Source organism: Eriocheir sinensis, chromosome 44 (genome assembly GCF_024679095.1).
Source record: "Eriocheir sinensis breed Jianghai 21 chromosome 44, ASM2467909v1, whole genome shotgun sequence".
In the NCBI taxonomy this organism is placed as follows: domain Eukaryota; kingdom Metazoa; phylum Arthropoda; class Malacostraca; order Decapoda; family Varunidae; genus Eriocheir; species Eriocheir sinensis.
The window spans coordinates 7,225,801-7,247,109 of NC_066552.1; the positions used below are offsets into that span (position 1 = coordinate 7,225,801).

Consider the following 21,309-nt stretch of genomic DNA (forward strand, 5'->3'; position numbering starts at 1 on the left):
AAGCACTAGCACGTACACACACCTTGCAAAAGAGTAAGGTTGTGGCGGCGACGGTGGAGGGAGAGAGAGAGATAAAAAAAAATAGACTGAAGGGTAACTGGAACTGCTCAGGCTGACCTTGATGCGAGAGGATTTCAATAAGGCAATAGAACTTTTATTACACCAAAGGAAAGTGTGTTTAAAGCTAATTTGGTAGCATGGTAAAAAAAAAAAAGACAGACTCGGCGTGATTGCTTTACTTATTGATGCCCATGGTCGAGGTTAAGGAAGTGCCACCCTAAGCGTCTGGCGTTTGTGAAGGCGCGTGAGGAGGCTGCAAGGTGACGAGTGACTGGTAGTTATAGAGAAGCTTTATTAGGGTCGCATTATAAGACATTTCCCCGCCCAAGAACACATATATTTGAAAAAGCAAGTTATTTACAGGCATTAGGGTATGTTGTAGTAGTTTGTAGGTTCTGACCTCTCCTTCTGTACCCGTGGACCCCCAAAGAAAACACCTGGACCGACCCCTGCCTCCCGTCTTTGCCCTTTAGAAGGATGAAAAGAAGCAAAAGTGTTGATCAGTGGAGCCATACTCTCAAACATAACGGCCCCCAAGCGCACACATTTGACAGGGCTTTCGTAGGAGTTTTAGGCATCTCTAGGGGAAGTTCTATGACCCTGGTGGTAGTTTGATCCTTCTTCTGCACCGTGAAAGTGAAAAAAACACTCATGAAAACACGACTATCTCCTTATCGGCCTTTGGGAATAGTGAACGTGTGAGGTGGAAGCGTCTAAGATACCGAAACTCGTATTATCAAACGCCTCGGGCTTCTATTACGAACGATTTTGGAAGCCACAGAAGAGATACGTCGGGTTCCCATGAGTGTTTCTCCCGTTCATGGCGCAGAACCCCTCCAAAACTACCGCCGGGCTCAGGAAACCACCCATAGAAATCCGTACAACTTCAGCGAAAGCCTTTTTAAGTGAGGGTACTAAGGTTTTGAAGAGTTTGAAAATATGGGGCATAGTGTCCACGCTTCAAAACAGAGTAAAGAAAACAAAGAGGAAGAAGGATAAAAGAAGAAAAGAGGTGTGGGTATATGAGAGAAAAAATAAAAATAAAAACAAGATGAAGAAACGTATACATAAAAAAATAACGCAGAGAAATAAATCAAATAAAAAAATGAATGAAAGCAAGAGAAATTAATGGAAAAATACATGTAGAGAGGAAAATAAACGGGGAAAAAAAAAAAGATTAAATAGAAGGGCCAGACTCAGCCTACCGTCGAGCTAAATCTAAGTGGTATGCGCGTGAAAACTCCTCGTGGGCGGCCCAGCTCTGACCTTTAAAACACTACCTCAAAAAATAGAGAATACAGCCATACCCACACCATCGCTTCCACCCACACGCATCCACAACCTCTCCCATTACCGTAGAACCATCATTTAGCCTTTTCCAACAAGCATATCCCCGTAAAAGCCGTCAAAATAGGATAGTATGGCATGATAGTATAGCGCGAGATGGCACCCTGCACCTCCCACCCCTCAGGGCCGCCAAGTTACATCAATCCAGTGTGATGTGAAGTGTGCGTAGGGTCGGAGCGCGCCAGTCCTACTCTTGGATTACCTTCCCTTTGGCGAGTGTTGCAGCGCGGCGAGGGGGCTCAAGGGGGAGCTTCGAGGTGCGGGGCCGGTGACGAGGGCGAGGAGGAGGTGCGGAAAGCGTGTCATGCGGAGGGAGAGTCGCCGTCCACTCGACAAGAAGTGAATATACAGGTTAGTGAGTGTTCAAGGGCACGCGCGCCGCCCTGTACAGTTAATTTGGTTCATTGTGGTAGCGGTTTGATGGGAATTTGTTCTACTGTGTTATTCAGTGTTTATTTAATCCCTTACCTTCATTTCCATTCGCTGTCTTGTGTCTGTGTGTTGCGATGTCGTTTGATCACTTCCTAGACTTCAACGCAGCAAATCGAGCTCAGATAAAAGGATATAAAAGAATGACAGTATTGCAAAACGGAGGATCAAGGAAATAACGCGGTGTAGGTTAAATGTCCTGCTTTTTTTGTGCGAGGTTAGACACTGGTGCTGAGGTGTTGATTTAAATAAAGGACATGCTTCTCGCTCTCACTTCACACGACATGACGAGCGACAGAGCGTTACGTTACCTCGTTCGTACTTAAATCGATAACAACAACAACAACAGTGATGCAAATAATGAGATAATGACAGCATAGAGAATGAATGGAAAGAATAATATGATGAATGACATTTATAATAGCAACAAAAAGCCTTCCTTCGTGCATCTGCGTTTTCTCCTGCCTACTAGAGGGAAGCATCGACACCTCTTTTGCCGAATATAAATTTAGATATCCTTACATTTTTCGCATTGTGGAGCAGCGGCATTTGGGGGGTTGGGGTGGGGTGTCGTCCTTGAGCTGTCTCCTTTGCTGTAAAAAAAAATAAAAAAAATAACCAGCAGTAATAACAAAAAGACATGGATGAAGAAGGCGTATAGGAGGACACAATCATGCAAATAACAGTAGTAGTGATAACAAGAGTAAGGGATGAATGAAGGAGTAAAAAAATAACTAGCTGTATTAACAAAAAAACATGGATGAAGAAGGCGTATAGGAGGACACAATCATGCAATATAACAGTAGTAGTGATAACAAGAGTAAGGGATGAATGAAGGAGTAAAAAAATAACTAGCTGTATTAACAATAAGACATGGATGAAGAAGGCGTATAGGAGGACACAATCATGCAAATAACAGTAGTAGTAATAACAAGAGCCAGGGATGAATGAAGGGGTGGGAGGACATTTCTGAAATAGGAAAATGCTACCCGCGAGTTTATGAGGTAGAATAGCTCCCCGCCTTCCTAATACAAGCCGTTCATATCCCTGGATAGTGCCCCTGGTGGTGTCTCGTCCCCCTGTTATAATATGCACACCCATTCCTTGTGAAGCTGATTAAGGGGCCTGCGTTCATTATTATAAGTATGTTGGCTTTTTTTGTGCCGTCTCTTGATTAGTTCTTGCGTGGTTTTCAGTGTTTTTAAGTATTATGATTCGTGTTCCTTTTTTTTCACTGTCACATGAATGCTAATTGATTTTATTCACTGTTTGTAGATTGTTTTCTTATATGATGCTATTCTACATTTTCGTTTTTGTTTTCTTTATTTATTCTTGTTTAATTTTCACTCGTCATTTTTATATGATGCCTCACTACATTTTCGCGATATTTCTCTTTATTCATAGTTTTGTTTTTTATCATTGTTTTATTTTCTCATGTAGTGGCGCATGCTCATACAAAACGGCGACCGCATCTGACTTAGGATAATAATGCTGAAAAGTAGTTTATTTTTTGTTTTTATAGAGTAACTGCAGATTTTCCACTGAGAGGGACTCGATGTTGTCTTTTAATAACAAATTCCCCGTTTGTTTTCTTATATCGTCACCTTCGTAAACAGACCGCCTAAGTCATTTTTTTTTCTACTTTTCAGGAAATCAGAAAATAATTGTCAGTATCTCATTTGGCTTAAGGTTTAGGCAGAAATGAAGAGGCCATTTCTAGGACACTCAAACCCTGAATGTCGAAGGCAACTATACAAAAATGGGCGTCACATGTTGAAAAATTGATGTCGAGAAAAACCTGGAAATCGCTGAAAAATGGCTTTGGCAATAATTTTGAGTGTGACGATATAGTAACTTCGTCTTTCCTCCTGAGCGGGACCCATTTATCCGCCGCTCGCAGGATATCCGTGAAATCTTCCTGAGAACACTGTCGTTTTGCAACAAATTTCCCGTGACTGATCGCTAGTCTCGGCCTTGGTCTGGGAGGCTCCGGGTTGCATGTGCCTCCAAAGTCGAACTCTGGCCTTGGTTCCTGCTCGTGATGAGGTGACAACGCAGCAGCAGGGCGCCGCGCACGGTACCCTTGACACTGCGGCGGACCACTACTGACTTTTTTCTGCTGATTCACGCACCTGAATCAGCACATCTCGCTCTAGTCGTTGTGCTTGCTGACGGTGCTGACTTAGGACGCCTCACGGATGTTTGTGGAGGGTTAGTGTTTGTTTTCCGGGAAGTTAATCGATGTTTGGGCCGAACGACGCACTGGGCGGAGACTTAAAAGGACGTAATGCGAGTATAAAGACATAACAACATCGATTTAAACGCCCCCAAAATATTTTAAGAGGTGGGTGTCAATAAGGCTGTAAATAAGGCGTTGTTTGGGCCACAGCGGCGCACTGAGAGGAGATTTAAAAGGAAGTAATGTGAGTATAGAGACTTTTAAAAGCAGCATCGATTTAAACGCTCCCAAGACATTTTAAAAGGAGAGGGTTAATTAGGCTATAAGTAAGGCGTTGTTTAGGCCACAGCGGCGCACTGAGAGGAGATTTAAAAGGAAGTAATGTGAGTATAGAGACTTTTAAAGCAACATCGGTTTAAACGCTCCCAATTTTTTTATAAGAGGCTGTACTTCTAAAACTAACTTGATCACGTTTTCTATTTCTTTTCTAAATACGATACTGTTTTGTTTTTAGTATTTCCCTCACTCGACCCATTTTCAAACCTCTACACAGTGCTTTAAGAGCTGTGAGTCTTTTGTCGTCTGATATTTACTTTGATAATTCTTTTGTCTCTTTAGGAATAGTGTGTTGGGGGCCTTTTTTTCTAGTTCTTGACCTACATTCTTTTGTATAAAAATATGTATGAGTGCCTAGATTACAACAGCTGAAGGAGGAGGGTTTAACCTGGTAGCTGCAGGGATCATGTTTCTTAAAGGTCCCTCTGAGCGAGAAAAATGAGAAAACAGCATCACTCACGCAAACCATTTCATAATATATATCAACGCATTAATGATCAGTTTATGCATCATTTATTTTGGGGGGTTTATATCATGGTAGCGGGCTTTTTTTTATTATTGTTTTCTTTTTTTGTGTGCCCTTGAGCTGCCTCCTTTGTTGTAAAAAAAAAAAAAGAAATGGCAAAAATGTGGCCCGTCGCTGGTACACGGTAAAGCCACACATTTGGCCCGTCGCTGCTATCGGGTTAATAACGTAACATGTATGCTCAAATACCTTACCGGATTCATTTATATGTTGCAATAGAGGGGGAAAAGGCAAACAATGTCTTTTGTATAGTCCACTTCTTAGTACCTCCAATTCCTCACGGCCGTCCACTGTTGCGCGGCGTCTCAGCAAAGTGGTCAGCGCTCCTGGATACAAGGTTGTTCTGGTGCAGTTTTTTTGGATTCCGGGCTGGCCACACACCTATCCCCATGGTTGTGTTTCTATCAGGCAGATAAGCGTCTACGGTTTCACGCTTACAGTGGTCAGTGTTCTTATTTACAAGGAAGATCTGGTGTAAGCTTTTTTTTTTTTTCTTAGGGAGGGGGTCCAGAAAGCACACCTTGTTCTTCAAAATTTTCTTAATACGATCTAATTTTGTTTTAAGTACACCCTCCCTACCCGTTTGCAAGCCTCCGGACAGTACCTTAAGAGCTGTGAGCCTTTGTCGTCTGATATTTAGTTATTATTGAAGTACTAAAGACCGAAAAAGTTTTACGGGAAGTACTACCCACACGATCCCTCTTTATGAATCAACTATGTACCTCCGCCTTCTGGTATTTCATTGTGTATAGAGGAGCTACGACCGAACGAGTTTTATGTTAAGTACTACCTTCACGACCACTACCCTTCTTTTTTTTTAATTAAGGGTAAAGTATCAGGACAACTCTCCTCCCGAAACTGACCTATCTTTCGGCCACCTCTTTAGATTCTTTTTAGGAGCAGTGAGTAGCGGGCTTTTTTTTTTATTAATGTTTGCTTTTTTTGTGCCCTTGAACTGTCTCCTTTGCTGTAAAAAAAAAAAAAAAAAAAAAAAAAGTTGGCTAGTGGTGAAGGTGCAGGTGGGGGAGAATGAAAGACAGGAATGTACAGTTGTGTGGTGTAGATTCCTTAATTGTTCTGATGTAGCTATTGTTTATCGGGCACCATCCGACTCTGTAACTCCACCATCGGGTATTTCGTTCTCTGTTAAGAAGTGACAACCAAAAAAAAATATATATTCGTGCTGTGAAGACTCCCGGCTCATACCCATCCGTGTTTCCCTCCCCCGCGCCGGTTAGGCAATACACGGCCGGCTGCCTGAGCAAACCTGGGAGGGCAAACTGAGTTAACCCGGATGTCTGCGATGGCCCGGACCTCCGCTGTGTACGGTGCAAAAGGGACTATCCCCCAAAAGATTCAAAGAGACGGAGATGAGCATAGTGACACTGCGTACACCAGAACCCTCACTTGGTTATAGTCGAGAGGTGGTGATGGTAGTGATGATGTGAATGGTAGTTGAGGTAGTGATGGTTGTGGTGGTAGCGGCAGCCCTCTCAGCGGTCAAGTAGTGTTCCAGGAAGCCAGCAGGGAGGGTCGAGAGGAGCGAAGGGGGCTTGTCTGTCTGCTAGAGGGAAGGGTGGGTGAAGGAGAGGGTAGGAGGGAAGGGTGGGTGAAGGAGAGGGCAGGAGGGAAGGGCGGGGAGAGGATGGGTGGGCGGGAGATGAAAGTAATGGATGGTCTTTCACAGTTTGGGCGCATAGTCATCAGAGGGAAAGTTTAACAGTAGTAGTAGTAGTAGTAGTAGTAGTAGTAGGACACCTCTCCTCCCGAAATTGACCTCTCTTTCGGCCACCTCTTTTGATTCTGTTTTATAGGGGCAGCGAGTAGCGGGCTTTTTTATTATTGTTTCCTTTTTTTGTGTGCCCTTGAGCTGTCTCCTTTGTTGTAAAAAAAAAAAGTAGTAGTGGGCGTGATAGCAGTAGCAGAATCATAAAAAAAAGTAATGAAGCTTCAAGATTTTAATGGAACTTACCAGAACCACCAGTCCCTCTCTTTTTTATTGTTTTATATACATCAGTAGCATCTTTAACAACCTCCCAAGCAAGGTACGAACAATAACCCTTCACGTCGAAAATAGAAAAATAGAATAAAAAAGAAGTAAAGAGAAAAAACAAAGATAAGGTAGTACGCATGCCCTTGTCCTTTAACATACGAGTCCTCAGCAACCCAAATATGCATCCGGGGCCGCTTGGGGATGTGCAGGGCGGGGCAGGCGGACGAAGTGGGGCGGGGCGGGGAACTGAAGACGAGGCAGTAACACAGAGGGGCGGCAGGTGCAGTAGGGGTGGTGGGGCAGAATAAACAGACACCTGGAGAGTTGGTTCAAGGCTGTGCCCACGTGCCCGCCTTCTGCAAGCTGATCCCCGGGGTCCAGTACAGGTTCTTAGGGTTTTTTATTGTTTTTGGCGCAAACCTAGAGGACCCACGGCCAAAAATAAGAGTTAGTGATAAAACAAGAATAGTTCCCCTTCAACGTTGCTGCTTGTGCTCCGAATTTCAACGTAAAAGATAAATGAGTTAAGTAAAGGAGTGAAGGGATTGATTTTGTGATACTGACCTGCTTGCTTGCCGCGTCCTGATGCTACCGGTTTCGTTCATGGACTTAATTGTGGTGTTATTTTACGTTTATTGAGCAAAACCACCGAGTCAGCGTGTGTATTTAGCGAGAACAGGGTACACCACACACACACACACACACGCACACGCACACGCACACGCTAAGATATAAAATACGGGACATACAAACTTGAATCCGGCAATCTAAAACGTCAAATAAGTAAGAAACACACACACACACACACACACACACACACACAGACACACACACTCGTCCTACCACCTCAAAGATAAAAAAAAAATAGAGCAATCTGATCCTCCCTTATATTTGCTGCCTTTCTTTGCCCGCCTGAGATGCCCGCCCGGTCTTAGTTCCTCTCCTCGCCGCCCTTACTCTACCGGGAGCTCTTGGGCGGACGAAGAGTAACAGCAACAATAGGTTTTCACGGGAAGGGAGTTTCATTGGGTTTCTTCCTGGAGTATTGTCAACGTTTGCGTGCGCCGACCGTAGACTGTTTCGTTGTTCCGGTTTTGGTTAAATAAAGCTTCATTGGTCTTTTGTAGTATAGTTTTTGGGGTGTATGTTTAGGTTGTGTGAATATTACAGCAACAGAAAGAAAAGTAGTAGTAGTAGTAGTAGTAATAATAGCAGTAGTAGTAGTAGTAGTAGTAATCGTAGTAGTAGCAGTAGTAGTAGTAGTAATAGTAGTAGTAGTAGTAGTAGTAGTAGTAATAGTAATGGTAGTAGTAGTAGTAATCGTAGTAGTAGTAGTAGTAGTAATAGTAATAGTAGTAGTAGTAAATTCCATCGAGACACTGGTTATGTAATTGGATCATTCTTTTTATAACTTGTCTTATTCTATGGGAACTGCGTGGTATTATTATTATTATAGGCCTTAGTATGTTTCCTTTACCGTAAAAGAGTGTGTTGTAGAAGTAGTAATGAGAGGAGAAGTAGAAGGAGGAGGAGGAGGAATCTTAGAACAATACCAGATGCACTAAAGGCGTGGTCGCATCAGACGTAATAATGAATGGCTCTGAATGCGCACGTATACATTGAGGTCAGCAGCTGCTCGGGGTCACGGGGGGAGGAGGGGGGTCAGGGGAAGGCTAGGAGAAGCCCTCACGCTGACACTGGGGCGGCGCGGCAGGTAACCCCCCCAGCTACAGGCCCCTTGTTACCCCGCATTGAACTCCAGGGACATGGGGGGGCGGGCGTGGCCTCTCTGCCTCCTCCCCTCTCTAGTTGCTCTCCTCACCTCTCCTCCCTGTAAATTGCTCCCTGCCTCCCTTCCTTCCTTCCTCCATGTCCCTGTCTACTCTCCTCCCTGTAAATTGCTCCCTGCCTTCCTTCCTTCCTTCCTCCATGTCCCTGTCTACTCTCCTCCCTGTAAATTGCTCCCTGCCTCCCTTCCTTCCTTCCTCCATGTCCCTGTCTACTCTCCTCCCTGTAAATTGCTCCCTGCCTCCCTTCCTTCCTTCCTCCATGTCCCTGTCTACTCTCCTCCCTGTAAATTGCTCCCTGCCTCCCTTCCTTCCTTCCTCCATGTCCCTGTCTACTCTCCTCCCTGTAAATTGCTCCCTGCCTCCCTTCCTTCCTCTCTGTGTCTCTGCTTTCCTCATCTCTCCTCCCTGTAAATTGCTCTCCGCCTCCCTCTCTTTCTTCCTCTCCCTACCTGACTCCCCCTCTGCTCTCCTTCCCCTCAATTGCTCCCTGTCTCCCTTCCTTTCTTCCTGTTCCTACTCTTCCTTCCCCTAAATTGCTCGTCTCCCTCCCTTCCTGTCCCCTTTTCCTTGTTTTCCTTATCTAACCTTCCCATAATGCTCCTTGACTTCCCCCTTCTTCCCTATCTTTATTTGAATCCTCTCCCTTGTTCTCTTTACACCAGCTACCCGTAAAATGCTCCCTCCCTTCCTCCCTGTCCCTCGCTGTCTCCCCTCTCCTTCCTTATCTAACCTTCCCATAATGCTCCCTGCCTGCCCCCTTCTTCCCTATCTTTATTTGAATCATCTCCCTTGTTCTCTTTACACCAGCTACCCGTAAAATGCTCCCTCCCTTCCTCCCTGTCCCTCTCTGCCTCCCCTCTCCTTCCGCTTCTTCCCTGTCCCCGTCTGTCTCCCGTTCACCTCTTTATCCCACCTCTCCTTAAAGTACTCCCTTCCCCCCTTCTTCCCCGGGCGGAGTGGAAATATTTGGGCGGCTTTTCCGATACCCTACGCCCCTGTCCAGCCAGCAGTGAATGGGTACCAGGTATTAATCGGGGGTTGTGTCCCTTCTCCTATAATTCCTTCCCCTTCTGTCTCTCTCCGGCATATGACCACATGTTGCGCCGACTAAACGAAACTTTCCAACTTCCTTTCCCCCCCTGCTTCCTTCTTCCCCCCTCGTCTGTCTCCTTTCCCCCTCGTTCTCCTTATTATCTCACCTCATAATGTGTTCTGTGCCGACCCCTCTTCTTCCGCCTTCCCTTCTCCGTCTCCCCTTCTTCCCTTCTCTGTTTGTCTCTTTATTCCGTTTGTCTCCTTCTGTCTATTCTTCTCTTTACCTTCTTTGTTCTTGTCTCTTCCCCTCCCCTTTATCCCTGTCCCAACTGCCCCCCTCTTCTCCTTACCCTGTCTATCTCCTCTCCCCTTCTTCCCTGTCTCCGGCTGTCTCCTTCTCTTCTTCTCTTTATCTTCTTCCTTATTCCTGTCCCCAACTGTCCCCCTCTCCTCCTCTTCTCCTTACTCTGTCTGTCTCCTCTCCTCTTCTTCCCCTTACCCGACATCCCCATAAACTACCCTCTCCCTCCTTGTCCCGTCAGCCAGCCAAGAGCCAACACAGTCCACATATCTCTGGGTCTGCAGCTGGAGTGGTCGGTCCCGGCGCGCAGTGTGTGGCGAGGCTCCGGTTGGCCAACACGCGCGCTCATGCTGTCCTGCTCCTCAAGGCCCCAGTGGGAGTTGATACCGTTGTGAAGGATAGGTAAGGACGCGGCGACTTCACCACCTTATAGCGTCTCCTGAATAACTTTACTCCCGCCCCGTGAGGCTTGTCCTTGGGTTTCAAAACGCTTTGGATCGGTTTGAGATTTTTTACGCGTTGATTTAAAAGGAATTCCGTGTCGCTAACGCTATAGGTGCGCGTTTTACCGGCCCGCTGCTTTTCTTTTTCTTTTTTTATATAAACTTCATAATCCTCGTGTCTTTTTAAGTCTAATAATTGGGAAAATTTTCTTGGGATGCAAATTACTCCAGTTTCTAGTTCTTTTCTCCCTTTTTTTTGCGTATATTCTTGTGACAAGCAATACGGATAAGACCAATCTGGGTGAAGGTATTAGAAGGTTTGCATTTCGTGTATCAAAGCCTGGTCCCGGAAGTGTGTGTGGATGAAGATGGAGCATAATCACCACTTATTAAGATAGGTTTAAGAGGAGATAAATATAAGGTGGACTCAGGCTTTATTTATACATATTAATTTGTTCATATCCTTAGGGGGCTGAAATGTTGTAGTTTTGAGGCGCGGAAACGGAAACGGAAACATCAGGAAGCTAATATATAATAATGAAAGCTCGGAGGAAAATATTAACGTAAAAGAATTTCTCTAGTGTAGAATTTTGATCACTTGCTTTGAAGGCTGAATTAAATGTTGCTGTATTGAGGCGTGGGAACGGACATTGTAATACTGAAAACATGAAAGTTCAAGGAAGTAAGTGACGTAATCTTGAAATGTGTGAATGTTAACTTTTTCCTTTTTTAATTTTACAGCAAAGGAGACAGCACAAGGGCACAAAAAAAGGAAACAATAGAAAAAAAAAAGCCCGCTACTCGCTGCTCCTGTAAAGAATCCGAAGAGGTGTCCGAAAGAGCAGTTAATTGCGTGAGAAGAATAACTTTTGTTCACATGCTTTCATCTTTTCGAACGTGGTAAGAATATCATTGTCTTTAGAGGAACGGAAACGAGGACACTGAAGGTTGATATACAAGCACAAGGGAAGAAAGGAAACAATATGACGTCATCTTTAAAATCCGTGAAGGCTGTCTGTTCCTTCGTCACTTCCTTTCCCTTTTCCGCGTAACTGTTCCGAGCGTGAGAGTTTTGCGGTACCGTGCGCGGCGGCAACGGAAACGCCGCGGGAACAGCAGAGATTACGTGGATAATGCAAGGTCGTGGAGGAAGAATTACCGTGACGCAGCGAGTGTGAACAATGCGCCGCCGATGTTGACGAAAAAAACGAGCGATTATCACGAGGGGAAAAAATAGAGGTAATGGTGGAGGAGGTAAATGAAGAAGGAGAGTAAAAGAGGAAAGGACAGTATACAGGAGGATGGATGACGGTGGAGAAGGAGGAGGAGTAGGAGGAGAAAAGCGATTATCACGAGGGGAAAAAATAGAGGTGATGGTGGAGGAGGTAAATGAAGGAGAGTAAAAGAGGAAAGGACACTATACAGGAGGAGGATGGATGACGGAGGAGGAGGAGGAGTAGGAGGAGAAAAGCGATTATCACGAGGGGAAAAAATAGAGGTGATGGTGGAGGAGGTAGATGAAGAAGGAGAGTAAAAGAGGAAAGGACAGTATACAGGAGGATGGATGACGGTGGAGGAGGAGGAGGAGTAGGAGGAGAAAAGCGATTATCACGAGGGGAAAAAAAGAGGTGAAGGTGGAGGAGGTAAATGAAGAAGGAGAGTAAAAGAGGAAAGGACAGTATACAGGAGGAGGATGGATGACGGTGGAGGAGGAGGAGGAGGAGGAGAAAAAGGGAGAGTAGAATAGGTTAGGGCGGCACTATATAGAAGAATGATTGATGATAGGGCGTGGAAGCAAACAATGGGTCTGTGTTTGTGTTTGTGGTCATCTCCGGGAGTGGTGTACTTTAGGGCGTGTCGCTGTGTCCCCGCCAGATAACGTTCCTGAAATTAGAGCCGCAGAACGAAGTAATTTTCCTTGATGCGGCGAACAAAGAGACGTGAGGGATGGAGCAAACTGCCAGGAAAGATAATATTGCTGTTACGTGGAGAAGGTACACAGAGGACAGGTTATCTTTTTGTATGTTGAGAGAAGAGGCATGCGTTGTTTACTCGCATACCTTTATCTGAGACTGGAAGGATGTGTGTATAGAGGAAGGGGTGTTTCTAGTAGGTAAGCATTTAGGGGATTTTTCGTGTACCTTGTAGATGGAAGGGAACAGCCTTTACATACCAACACGCCAGCTCCATATTGTAACGCTGTCTCTAGAAAACTCCTTATACATTATGTTTTCTGTTTTCTGTCTTGGCAGAAGCGAGGGCCGAAGGCAAGACCTGAAGAAGCCATTGAGGAGGAGGAAGACGACAGTGCCTGAGCCTCGCTACGTTAATGAACAACACTGAAACTAAAATGCCAAGTATCAGCGGCTTCCTGACGAGAACATTACCGCTGCGGGGGCCCGTGAGGTGAGGCGCCGCGGGTCGGTGGTGTGTTGCCGCGATGCTGCCGCTGCCGCGAGCTGCTGTCGGCCTGTAGCGATGGACTGGAGGTCGGCGGGGTGGGCGGGCCCACTCCTGCTGCTTCTTCTGCTGTCGGGGCCGGGGGTGAGGGGCCAGCACGAGGAAGACTACTTCGCGCTGGGCCACGACTACCCGCACGACACCCACGACTACCTGCACGATGGCCACGACTATTACAGCGACTTGGACTACGGGAACTACGAAGTATTCGTGCCGAACGTGGCCAACGCGACGCTGCGCAAGTGTCGCTGCGACGCTGACCAGGTGTGGGACGGGACCACTTGCCAGGACGTTGTCACCTTCGTTGCCATCATCGACTACTGGAGCAAGCAGCGTGTGTCGTTCAACACCAGTGAGTTCCGTAGCGTGGTAGTGGGCGAGGTGCGCTGCCCCGCGGGGCACAAGAAGGTGGTGCTCGACTCCAACAAGGGCTCCGTGTCCGAATTCTCGCTGCTGGAGACCGGGGAAGTGTATTGGCGGGACGTCCGGTTCCCTGATTACTGCATCGACCATATCCTAGATCCTAACGGGGAACCCAAGTCATGGATGGCCCACCTCTGCCTGGCGCCCCCTCCCGTCAGCCTCTGCTGCCCCGAGGGCCACGCGTTGCTCACCAACGGCACCTGTTACCCCGAAGACGACGCCCTCAATGTGCCGCTCTCCATTGAGGTCGAGGGGCAGCTCCTCACGTGGGAGGTCAGTGCCGACAGCGTGGTGACCAACCTGACGTGCAGCCCCGCCGACACCTACTACCGGCGACTGAGCGAGGCCAATGTGAGTCTGGTGTACGACCCGCGGGGCGTCATGCTGCAGTGGCTGCCGCCCACCCTCACCAACCGGCCCATGGACCGGCAGGAGTACTGCGTGGGGGTGGAGGTAGACGGGCCCGGCCACGCCCCGCAGTACGCCACACTCTTCTGCTACAAGGACAGGGCCGCGCAGCACCGAGAGCTGTGCCACAACGCCACGTGCGTACGGAAGTGCTGTGATGAACACTCACTGATGTCCGGCGTGGAATGTGTGAACGCGCACGGCATACATAGGGAGTGGACGCCGACCTTCCACCACCTCGGCTCGCTGAGTCCTGGCGCGCCGCCCCCCGAGGACCTAACCTTAGTGCACGGGCTGCCAATCTGCGACTCGACCTTCAAGATGCGGCCTGACGAGTCCGAGGAGGACCGCTATTACCTGCTGGAGGACGGGACGCTGATGGTGCCGTCGTTCTCCAAGGCGTACCCGCCCACCATGTACTGCCTCGACAATTTCATCGCGCACGACCACCCGCTGCAGGAGCACCCGCTCATCTGCTTCGATGACTCCCCGTGCTCCGGCGTGCGGTACGTGGCGTACCCCGCGCTGCTGGTCATCTCGTGCGTGTTCCTATCCATCACCCTGCTGGTGTACGTGAGTGTGCCCGAGCTGCACGCCAAGGTCCACGGCAAGTGCCTCGTGTCGCACGTGACGGCGCTGCTCATCGCCTACCTCTGCCTCATAGCGGTGCAGCTGGCCGGCGGACGCCTCCCGGACGGCGCCTGCAAGCTCATGGGTCAGTAGCCTCGTCATCCTTGTCCCTCTGTGGCCTTGGCGGTTCTTGCCTGGCCTTGTTTGTCGGTACTTGTCGCTCTAGTTTTCTACCCCCACCCCCCAACCCCCACTTGTATTCTTGTGACCTTGGGTTCCCCACACCTTCAGCCTCTCCCTAAGTGTGTGTGTCCTTGTGCATAATTATGTGTCATTCATGTTCTGGCTCCCTGTAACCTTGTCTCGCACTAACCCCCTCCTGCCATTTCTATATACCCCAGTGGCTACATTTTTATGTCATTACTTATGCTCCCATGGTTGTATATCCCTCTGTCTAGGTGTCCTTATAACTCTGCTGTGTCCGTTCCCCTTCTTTCAAATACTTTCAGCTTAACACAAAAAATCCCCGACCTACCGCCAGCCGCTTCTTGCACGCTGAGACCCACACACACGACACATGAACCGCCAGACACAAGCCGAACCTGTTGTTGTTTGTTGGTTCAAGGTTCTCAGTCCCGGGGTTCACGAAGGGGAGGGGGGAGGCCAAAGAACTCGCTAAGAATTTAGAATTAGGGAAAAAATGTGTTGCCTTGTGTGTGTGTGTGTGTGTGTGTGTGTGTGTGTGTGTGTGTGTGTTGTTTTCGCTCCGGTTTATGCTTTACTGATCCTTGGCGGTGTTTTGCTGCTTTATTTTCTTATTTTACATTTTTTTTCCTGAGCGACTGCAAGAAATTTCACAGAACTTGTTTATCATTCAGACTGTCAGTTAGGTTTTGCGCGGCGCTGTGTGTCGACCAGTTTGCGTGTTACATAGTTTTTTTAGTTTGTTTATTTATTTTTTTACTTTTTGCATATATATATTTTTTATGTATTTTCCTTGGGACTTGTTCATTATTCTTTACGACGCACTACAATAAGACAACAAACTTTCATATATGTATTCTCTTTATTTTTTTATTTGCATTTTTTTCTTCATATTGTTCTTCATATTTATTTATATTGTGTGTAAAGACATTTTTCACGTATTTTCCCTGGGACTTGTTCATTATTCTTTAGGACACACAACAACAAGACGCAGATCATGCCAAGTTCCCCTATATTTAATCTCTCTTTTTTTATATATAGTACTTTTTTTCCTTGTATATATTATTGTGTGTATGGATATTTTTTTAACATATTGCCTAAGACTAGTTTATTATTATTTACGACACTCAACGACAACACGCATATCACAACAAGTTTTCATATTTACTCTATCTTTCTATCTATCTATCCATCTAGCTATCTATTTTTCTATCTATCTCTCTTTTTTTATATATAGTACTTTTTTTCCTTGTATATATTTTTGTGTGTATGGATATTTTTTTATCTATATTGCCTAAGACTAGTTTATTATTATTTACGACACACAACGACAACACGCACATCACGACAAGTTTCATATTTACTCTATCTTTCTATCTATCTATCCATCTAGCTATCTATTTTTCTATCTATCTCTCTTAGGACGGTATCTTCAGACGCCTCCGCCTCCCACATCAACTCTATCCAAAAGCCAAAAAGGAGAGCAGTCAGTCAGGTTCTAATGAGTGTTCTTAGGTTCGTGGTATACAGAAGAAGGATCAAAGTTGCACCGTTAGCAGATTGTCGTACTCAGACCATAGTATTTACCGGTTTCTGACGCCTAACTATTGCCAAGAAACATCAGGAATTAACTATTTTAACGATAATTATAAGTGAATCTCCTTATTGGGGTCCACGAGACAGTTTTTGGGTCGGAAGTCGGTAAATATAAAAGGATGAGTAAGACTATCTGGCAACTTTGGGTCAGACTATCACCAGGGCCATAAAACTACCCTTAGAAATCCTGAGAACTCCTACGAAAGCCTTGTCAAATGAGTGTGCTGGGGCGCCTGAGTGTGTTTAAGAAAATTACTCCAGTTTCTTATTTTCTCCCTGACTCGTTTTACGTCGGCCAAGGCAGATCATTCACTTTAGCTCTACATTCTAACTTGTTTACATATATGCTCTCTCTCTTTATCTATTTGCCTGTCTATTCCCCTTCTCTTCGTCTCTCATTCCTTCAACAACCACAGTTTTTGTACTTCTTTCAAGGCAGACCATTCACTTTAGCTCTACATACTAACTTGTTATCATATATACTTTATCTATCTGTCTATCTCAACTATCTATCTGTTCTCCCTCCCTCACTCTCTTATTCCCCCAGTAACCTCAGTTTTATTCTTCTTAAAAGGCAGCCCATTCACTTTAGCTCTTCATTATAACTTGTTTTCATATATACACTATCTATCTGTCTATCTCCAACTATCTATCTGTTCTCCCTCCCTCACTCTCTTATTCCCCCAGTGACCTCAGTTTAATTCTTCTTACGAGGCAGACCATTCACTTTAGCTCTACATTCTAACTTGTTTTCATATATACTTTATCTATCTATCTGTCTATCCATCTATCTACCTACCTCCCTACCTCTCTCTCTTAGTTTCATTCCCTCAGTGACCTCAGTTCCCCGGTCAAGGCAGATCATTCACTTTAGGTCCACATTTTAACCTGTATATACCTTAACCTGCTGGAGTCAAGGCCGGAACTCAGGTATGCAGCCTCACCTGACCCTCGCAGACCCGTCCATAATGAGCGCGAGATAATAGGTGTAGTTTAAACTTTTTTTTTTCGGGGGATGGCGGGGGCGCGTTTCCCAGAAGTTCAAATCTTGATTACACGAGAGCTGGTCAGTCTGCTTGGGGTGAATGTCTGTGTCTGTCTGTGTGTCTGTCTGTGTGTGTCTATCTGTGTGTTTCTCTCTCTCTCTCTCTCTCTCTCTCTCTCTCTCTCTCTCTCTCTCTCTCTCTCTCTCTCTCTCTCTCTCTCTCTCTCTCTCTCTCTCTCTCTCTCTCTCTCTCTCTCTCTCTCTCTCTCTCATATTAAGTAAAAAATGGTAAAACACGAGGCAAATTTTCTCCTTGGGAATATCAGACCACCTTTATTTTATTGTTTGCTTGTTTTTTTATATTTTTTTATACTTATACACGTGTTGACAGACCTTCTTTTTCTTTTCTTCTTCTTCTTCTTCTTCTTCTTCTTCTTCTTCTTCTCTTAATCTCATACATTGCTCTTACTCTTCTATTATATCCCTTTTCAATTATAGTTTTTTTTTCATCCCACATAATTTAAAATCCCAGTTATTCACCTATACACACACACACAAACACACACACACACACACACACACACACACACACACACACACCATACTACTTAAGAGGAAAAGCTAATTTGTCACGGTACTAATTATTGTTCTTTGTCTTTTTTTCCCTCCCTCTCCTCAACCCTTACCTCCACTACCCCTGCCACCCTTACTACCCTTACCTCCACCCTTACCTTCCCCATCTGGCTCCCTTACCTGCCTCCCCTTACCTGCCTCCCTTCACCTGTCGCCGCCGCAGCCTCCCTCACACACCTCAGCTTCCTCGCCGCCTTCTTCTGGCTGAATGTCATGTGTTTCGACATCTGGTGGACGCTCAAGTAAGTACAGGCTCGAGTTTTATTAAGTTATTCATTGCCGTTTTTTTGTTTGTTTTTTGTTAGTTGGTTATTGCTGTTTCGTGTTTTTTTTTTTTAAATTATGTCTCTTGTAAGTAAAGGTTAAATTGGTGGGTAGTCTTGTAAGTTTTCTGGTCAGTATTTTCATCTTTGCGTCTTTTGAATTTAAAGGTTAGTGACAGGGTTTTTATATGTATAACTCATTGTTGTCTCATATTTTTGATGTTGTGTCTCCTGGCTGTAAAGGTTTAATTGGTGGGTAGTCGTGTAAGTTTTCTGGTCAGTATTTTCACCTTTGCGTCTTCTGAATTTAAAGGTTAGTGACAGTCTTTTTTATGTGTAACTCATTGTTGTCTCATATTTTTGATGTTGTGTCTCCTGGCTGCAAAGGTTTAATTGGTGGGTAGTCGTGTAAGTAAGCTGGTCAGTATTTTCACCTTTGCGTCTTCTGAATTTAAAGGTTAGTGACAGTCTTTTTTGTGTGTAACTCATTGTTCGTTCGTATTTTTGATCTTGTGTCTCCTCGGTCTAAAGGTTATATTGGAGGACAGTCATGTAAGTTTGATTCTCCATATTTCCACCTTTGCGTCTTTTGAACGTAAAGGTTAAAAAGAGAGGTTTGTTTGTTTGTTTATTGATTGATATTTTGTGTTATTTATTTTTGCTTCGAATTATTCATCTTGTGTCTCCTGGCTATAAAGGTTAAATTGGCAGGTAATTAGGTTTGCTGGTCCATATGTTCACCTTTGTGGCTTTTGAACGTAAAGGTTAGTGAGAGAGAGAGAGAGAGAGAGAGAGAGAGAGAGACAGAGACAGACACAGACAGAGGTTTAGTTCTTTTTTTCATTTATTTGTTTGATCTTTGCTCTTATTTGCCTCTTCTGCCTAAGGTGGAGACAAATGTTAAGTTGACAAATATCGTATAACTTCATACTTTCACATTTTTACCCTTTTCTCTTTTGTTGTTTGTTTGTTCGTTTGTTCATTTTATCTATTTATTTTTACTCTTATTTGCGTCTTCTGGCTTTTGGTGATATCGGAAGGTGATTCTTGTTAATTCCTCATTCATTTAATATTTTCATCCTTTTATCTCTTCAACGTAAAGGATAGAGAGAAAAGATTTATTTTTATTCATTTTATCTATCTATTTTTACTCTTATTTGCGTCTTCTGGCTTTTGGTGATATCGGAAGGTGATTCTTGTTAATACCTTGCTCTTCTTTTTCCTACTTATTCATTTCATATATCCATCCTTTTATCTCTTCAACGTTAAGGATAGAGAGAAACGTTTTATTTTTATTCATTTTATCTATCTATTTTTACTCTTATTTGCGTCTTCTGGCTTTTGGTGATATCGGAAGGTGGTTCTTGTTAATCCCTCATTCATTTAATATTTTCATCCTTTTATCTCTTCAACGTAAAGGATAGAGAGAATCGTTTTATTTTCATTCATTTTATCTATTTATTTTTACTCTTATTTGCGTCGTCTGGCTTTTGGTGATATCGGAAGGTGATTCTTGTTAATCCCTCGTTCATTTAATATTTTCATCCTTTTATCTTTTCAACGTAAAGGACAGAGAGAAACGTTTTATTTTTATCCATTTTATCTATTTATTTTTACTCTTATTTGCGTCGTCGGGCTTTTGGTGATATCGGAAGGTGAGTCTTGTTCATTCCTCGTTCCTATTTTTCCTACTTATTCATTTCATATTTCCATCCCTTTTATCTTTTCAACGTTAATGATAGAGAGAAACGTTTTATTTTTATTCATTTTATATTGTCTTTTATTTGTCTTTTCTATCGTAAGGTAATCTGGGGAGGGGAGTTTTTTTTCCCCTTTTTCGTCATATTTTTATTCCTTTGTCTTCATTTATTTATTATCGCTCATATTTTTTCTCTTCTGCCTAAAGGTGATTTTGGAAGCGGATATTATTTTCTTTTTTCTTCATATCTTTATTTCTTTGTCTTCATCTATTTATCATCGCTCTTATATTCCTCTGCTGCCTCAAGGTGATTTCAGGATATATTTTTCGTTTTTTTCCTTCATTTTATTTCTGTGTCAGGTTTAAAGTTTAGTGGCGAGTATTATCATTAGGTTTTCTTTATCTTTGTCCTTGTGTTATGCCATTTGTGTGCGTGAGGATTATACAGAAGAGCAATTTTTGTTATTATTATATTTATTTTTTATCGTCACTACGCGTTAGGAGCTCGGCGGTGTGTGTGTGTGTGTGTGTGTGTGTGTCGTGGACCGCGAAGGGAAACTGCCACAAACTGACTTCGTACGTGGCAACCATTATTTTTTTTTTCATTAATTTTCTTCACTCGCGAAACGTGCCGGCATTAGTAGTAGTAGTAGTAGCAGTAGCAGTAGTAGCAGTAGCAGTAGTAGTGGTAATAGGTAATAGTTGTAGTAGTGATGCTTTTAATATTGTTGTTACTCTTGCCCTTGTTTTTATTATTTGTTGTTCTTGATTATAATACGAAAAAAAAACTGTCCTAAGCAAATAAAGCATATGCATGGAACTTAATTTATTTTCTCTCTCTCTCTCTCTCTCTCTCTCTCTCTCTCTCTCTCTCTCTCTCTCTCTCTCTCTCTCTCTCTCTCTCTCTCTCTCTCTCTCTCTCTCTCTCTCTCAAACCGAAGCGTCCCCGAACGAAGCCTGGGGAAGGGAGAAGAGGGTGAGAGAAGAATACTGGTGAGGTAGGTTGGGATAAAGATGGAGAAATTGAAGGAGGAGGAGGAGGAGGAAAAAGTGGAGGATATCGAAAATTCTTTAACACAATCAGGTTTTCTTTTAAGTTTTCTTGACAAACAACCTGGGAGCGACCTTGAACCGCGCGAGGCCGAACTTGAACCAGTGTCTCGAGGCTTCGTTCGGCCTCGCGCGGTTCAAGGTCGCTCCCAGGTTGTTTGTCAAGAAAACTTAAAAGAAAACCAGATTGTGTTAAAGAATTTTCGATATCCTCCACTTTTTCCTTCCCCTCCTCCTCCTCCACCTCCTTCAATTTCTCCATCTTTATCCCAACCTACCTCACCAGTATTCTTCTCTCACCCTCTTCTCCCTTCCCCTACCATCTTCTTCCCTCACTTCCCATCCACCCTTACCCTCCCCATCTCCCTAATAAATCTTCCCCGCCCTCCCCATCCCCACTCCCCTCCTCCTCCTCCATCCCCTCGTCCTCCCTCGCCTCCACCGCCCTATCTCTCCACCTACTATGAAAAAACACACCTTGGTACACCTTACCCACTTACCACCTACTCCACTTATGCCCACCCAGTCCACTTCTTCTTGACTCTGTCCCACTCCCCTTCCACTCATACCCGTTTACCC

At 44.6% G+C, this 21,309-nt stretch overlaps 1 protein-coding gene across 4 annotated transcripts in view; it reads left to right on the plus strand.

The window, feature by feature from the left end:
* Positions 1 to 1,538: 1,538 nt before the first annotated feature.
* The window catches only part of LOC126980370 (uncharacterized), a 66,831-nt gene continuing 47,060 nt past the window's right edge, over positions 1,539 to 21,309 (plus strand). Inside the window, exons 1-5 of one of the 4 annotated variants that reach the window (XM_050830226.1) lie at positions 1,539 to 1,758; positions 10,238 to 10,398; positions 11,181 to 11,292; positions 12,692 to 14,445; positions 17,882 to 17,960. In XM_050830226.1, coding sequence (XP_050686183.1) covers positions 12,918 to 14,445; positions 17,882 to 17,960 — 1,607 coding nt within the window. In that variant the 5' untranslated portion in view covers positions 1,539 to 1,758; positions 10,238 to 10,398; positions 11,181 to 11,292; positions 12,692 to 12,917. The remainder of the gene's footprint in view (positions 1,759 to 10,237; positions 10,399 to 11,180; positions 11,293 to 12,691; positions 14,446 to 17,881; positions 17,961 to 21,309) is intronic. The other 3 variants (XM_050830224.1, XM_050830227.1, XM_050830225.1) reach the window with 3 other exon arrangements.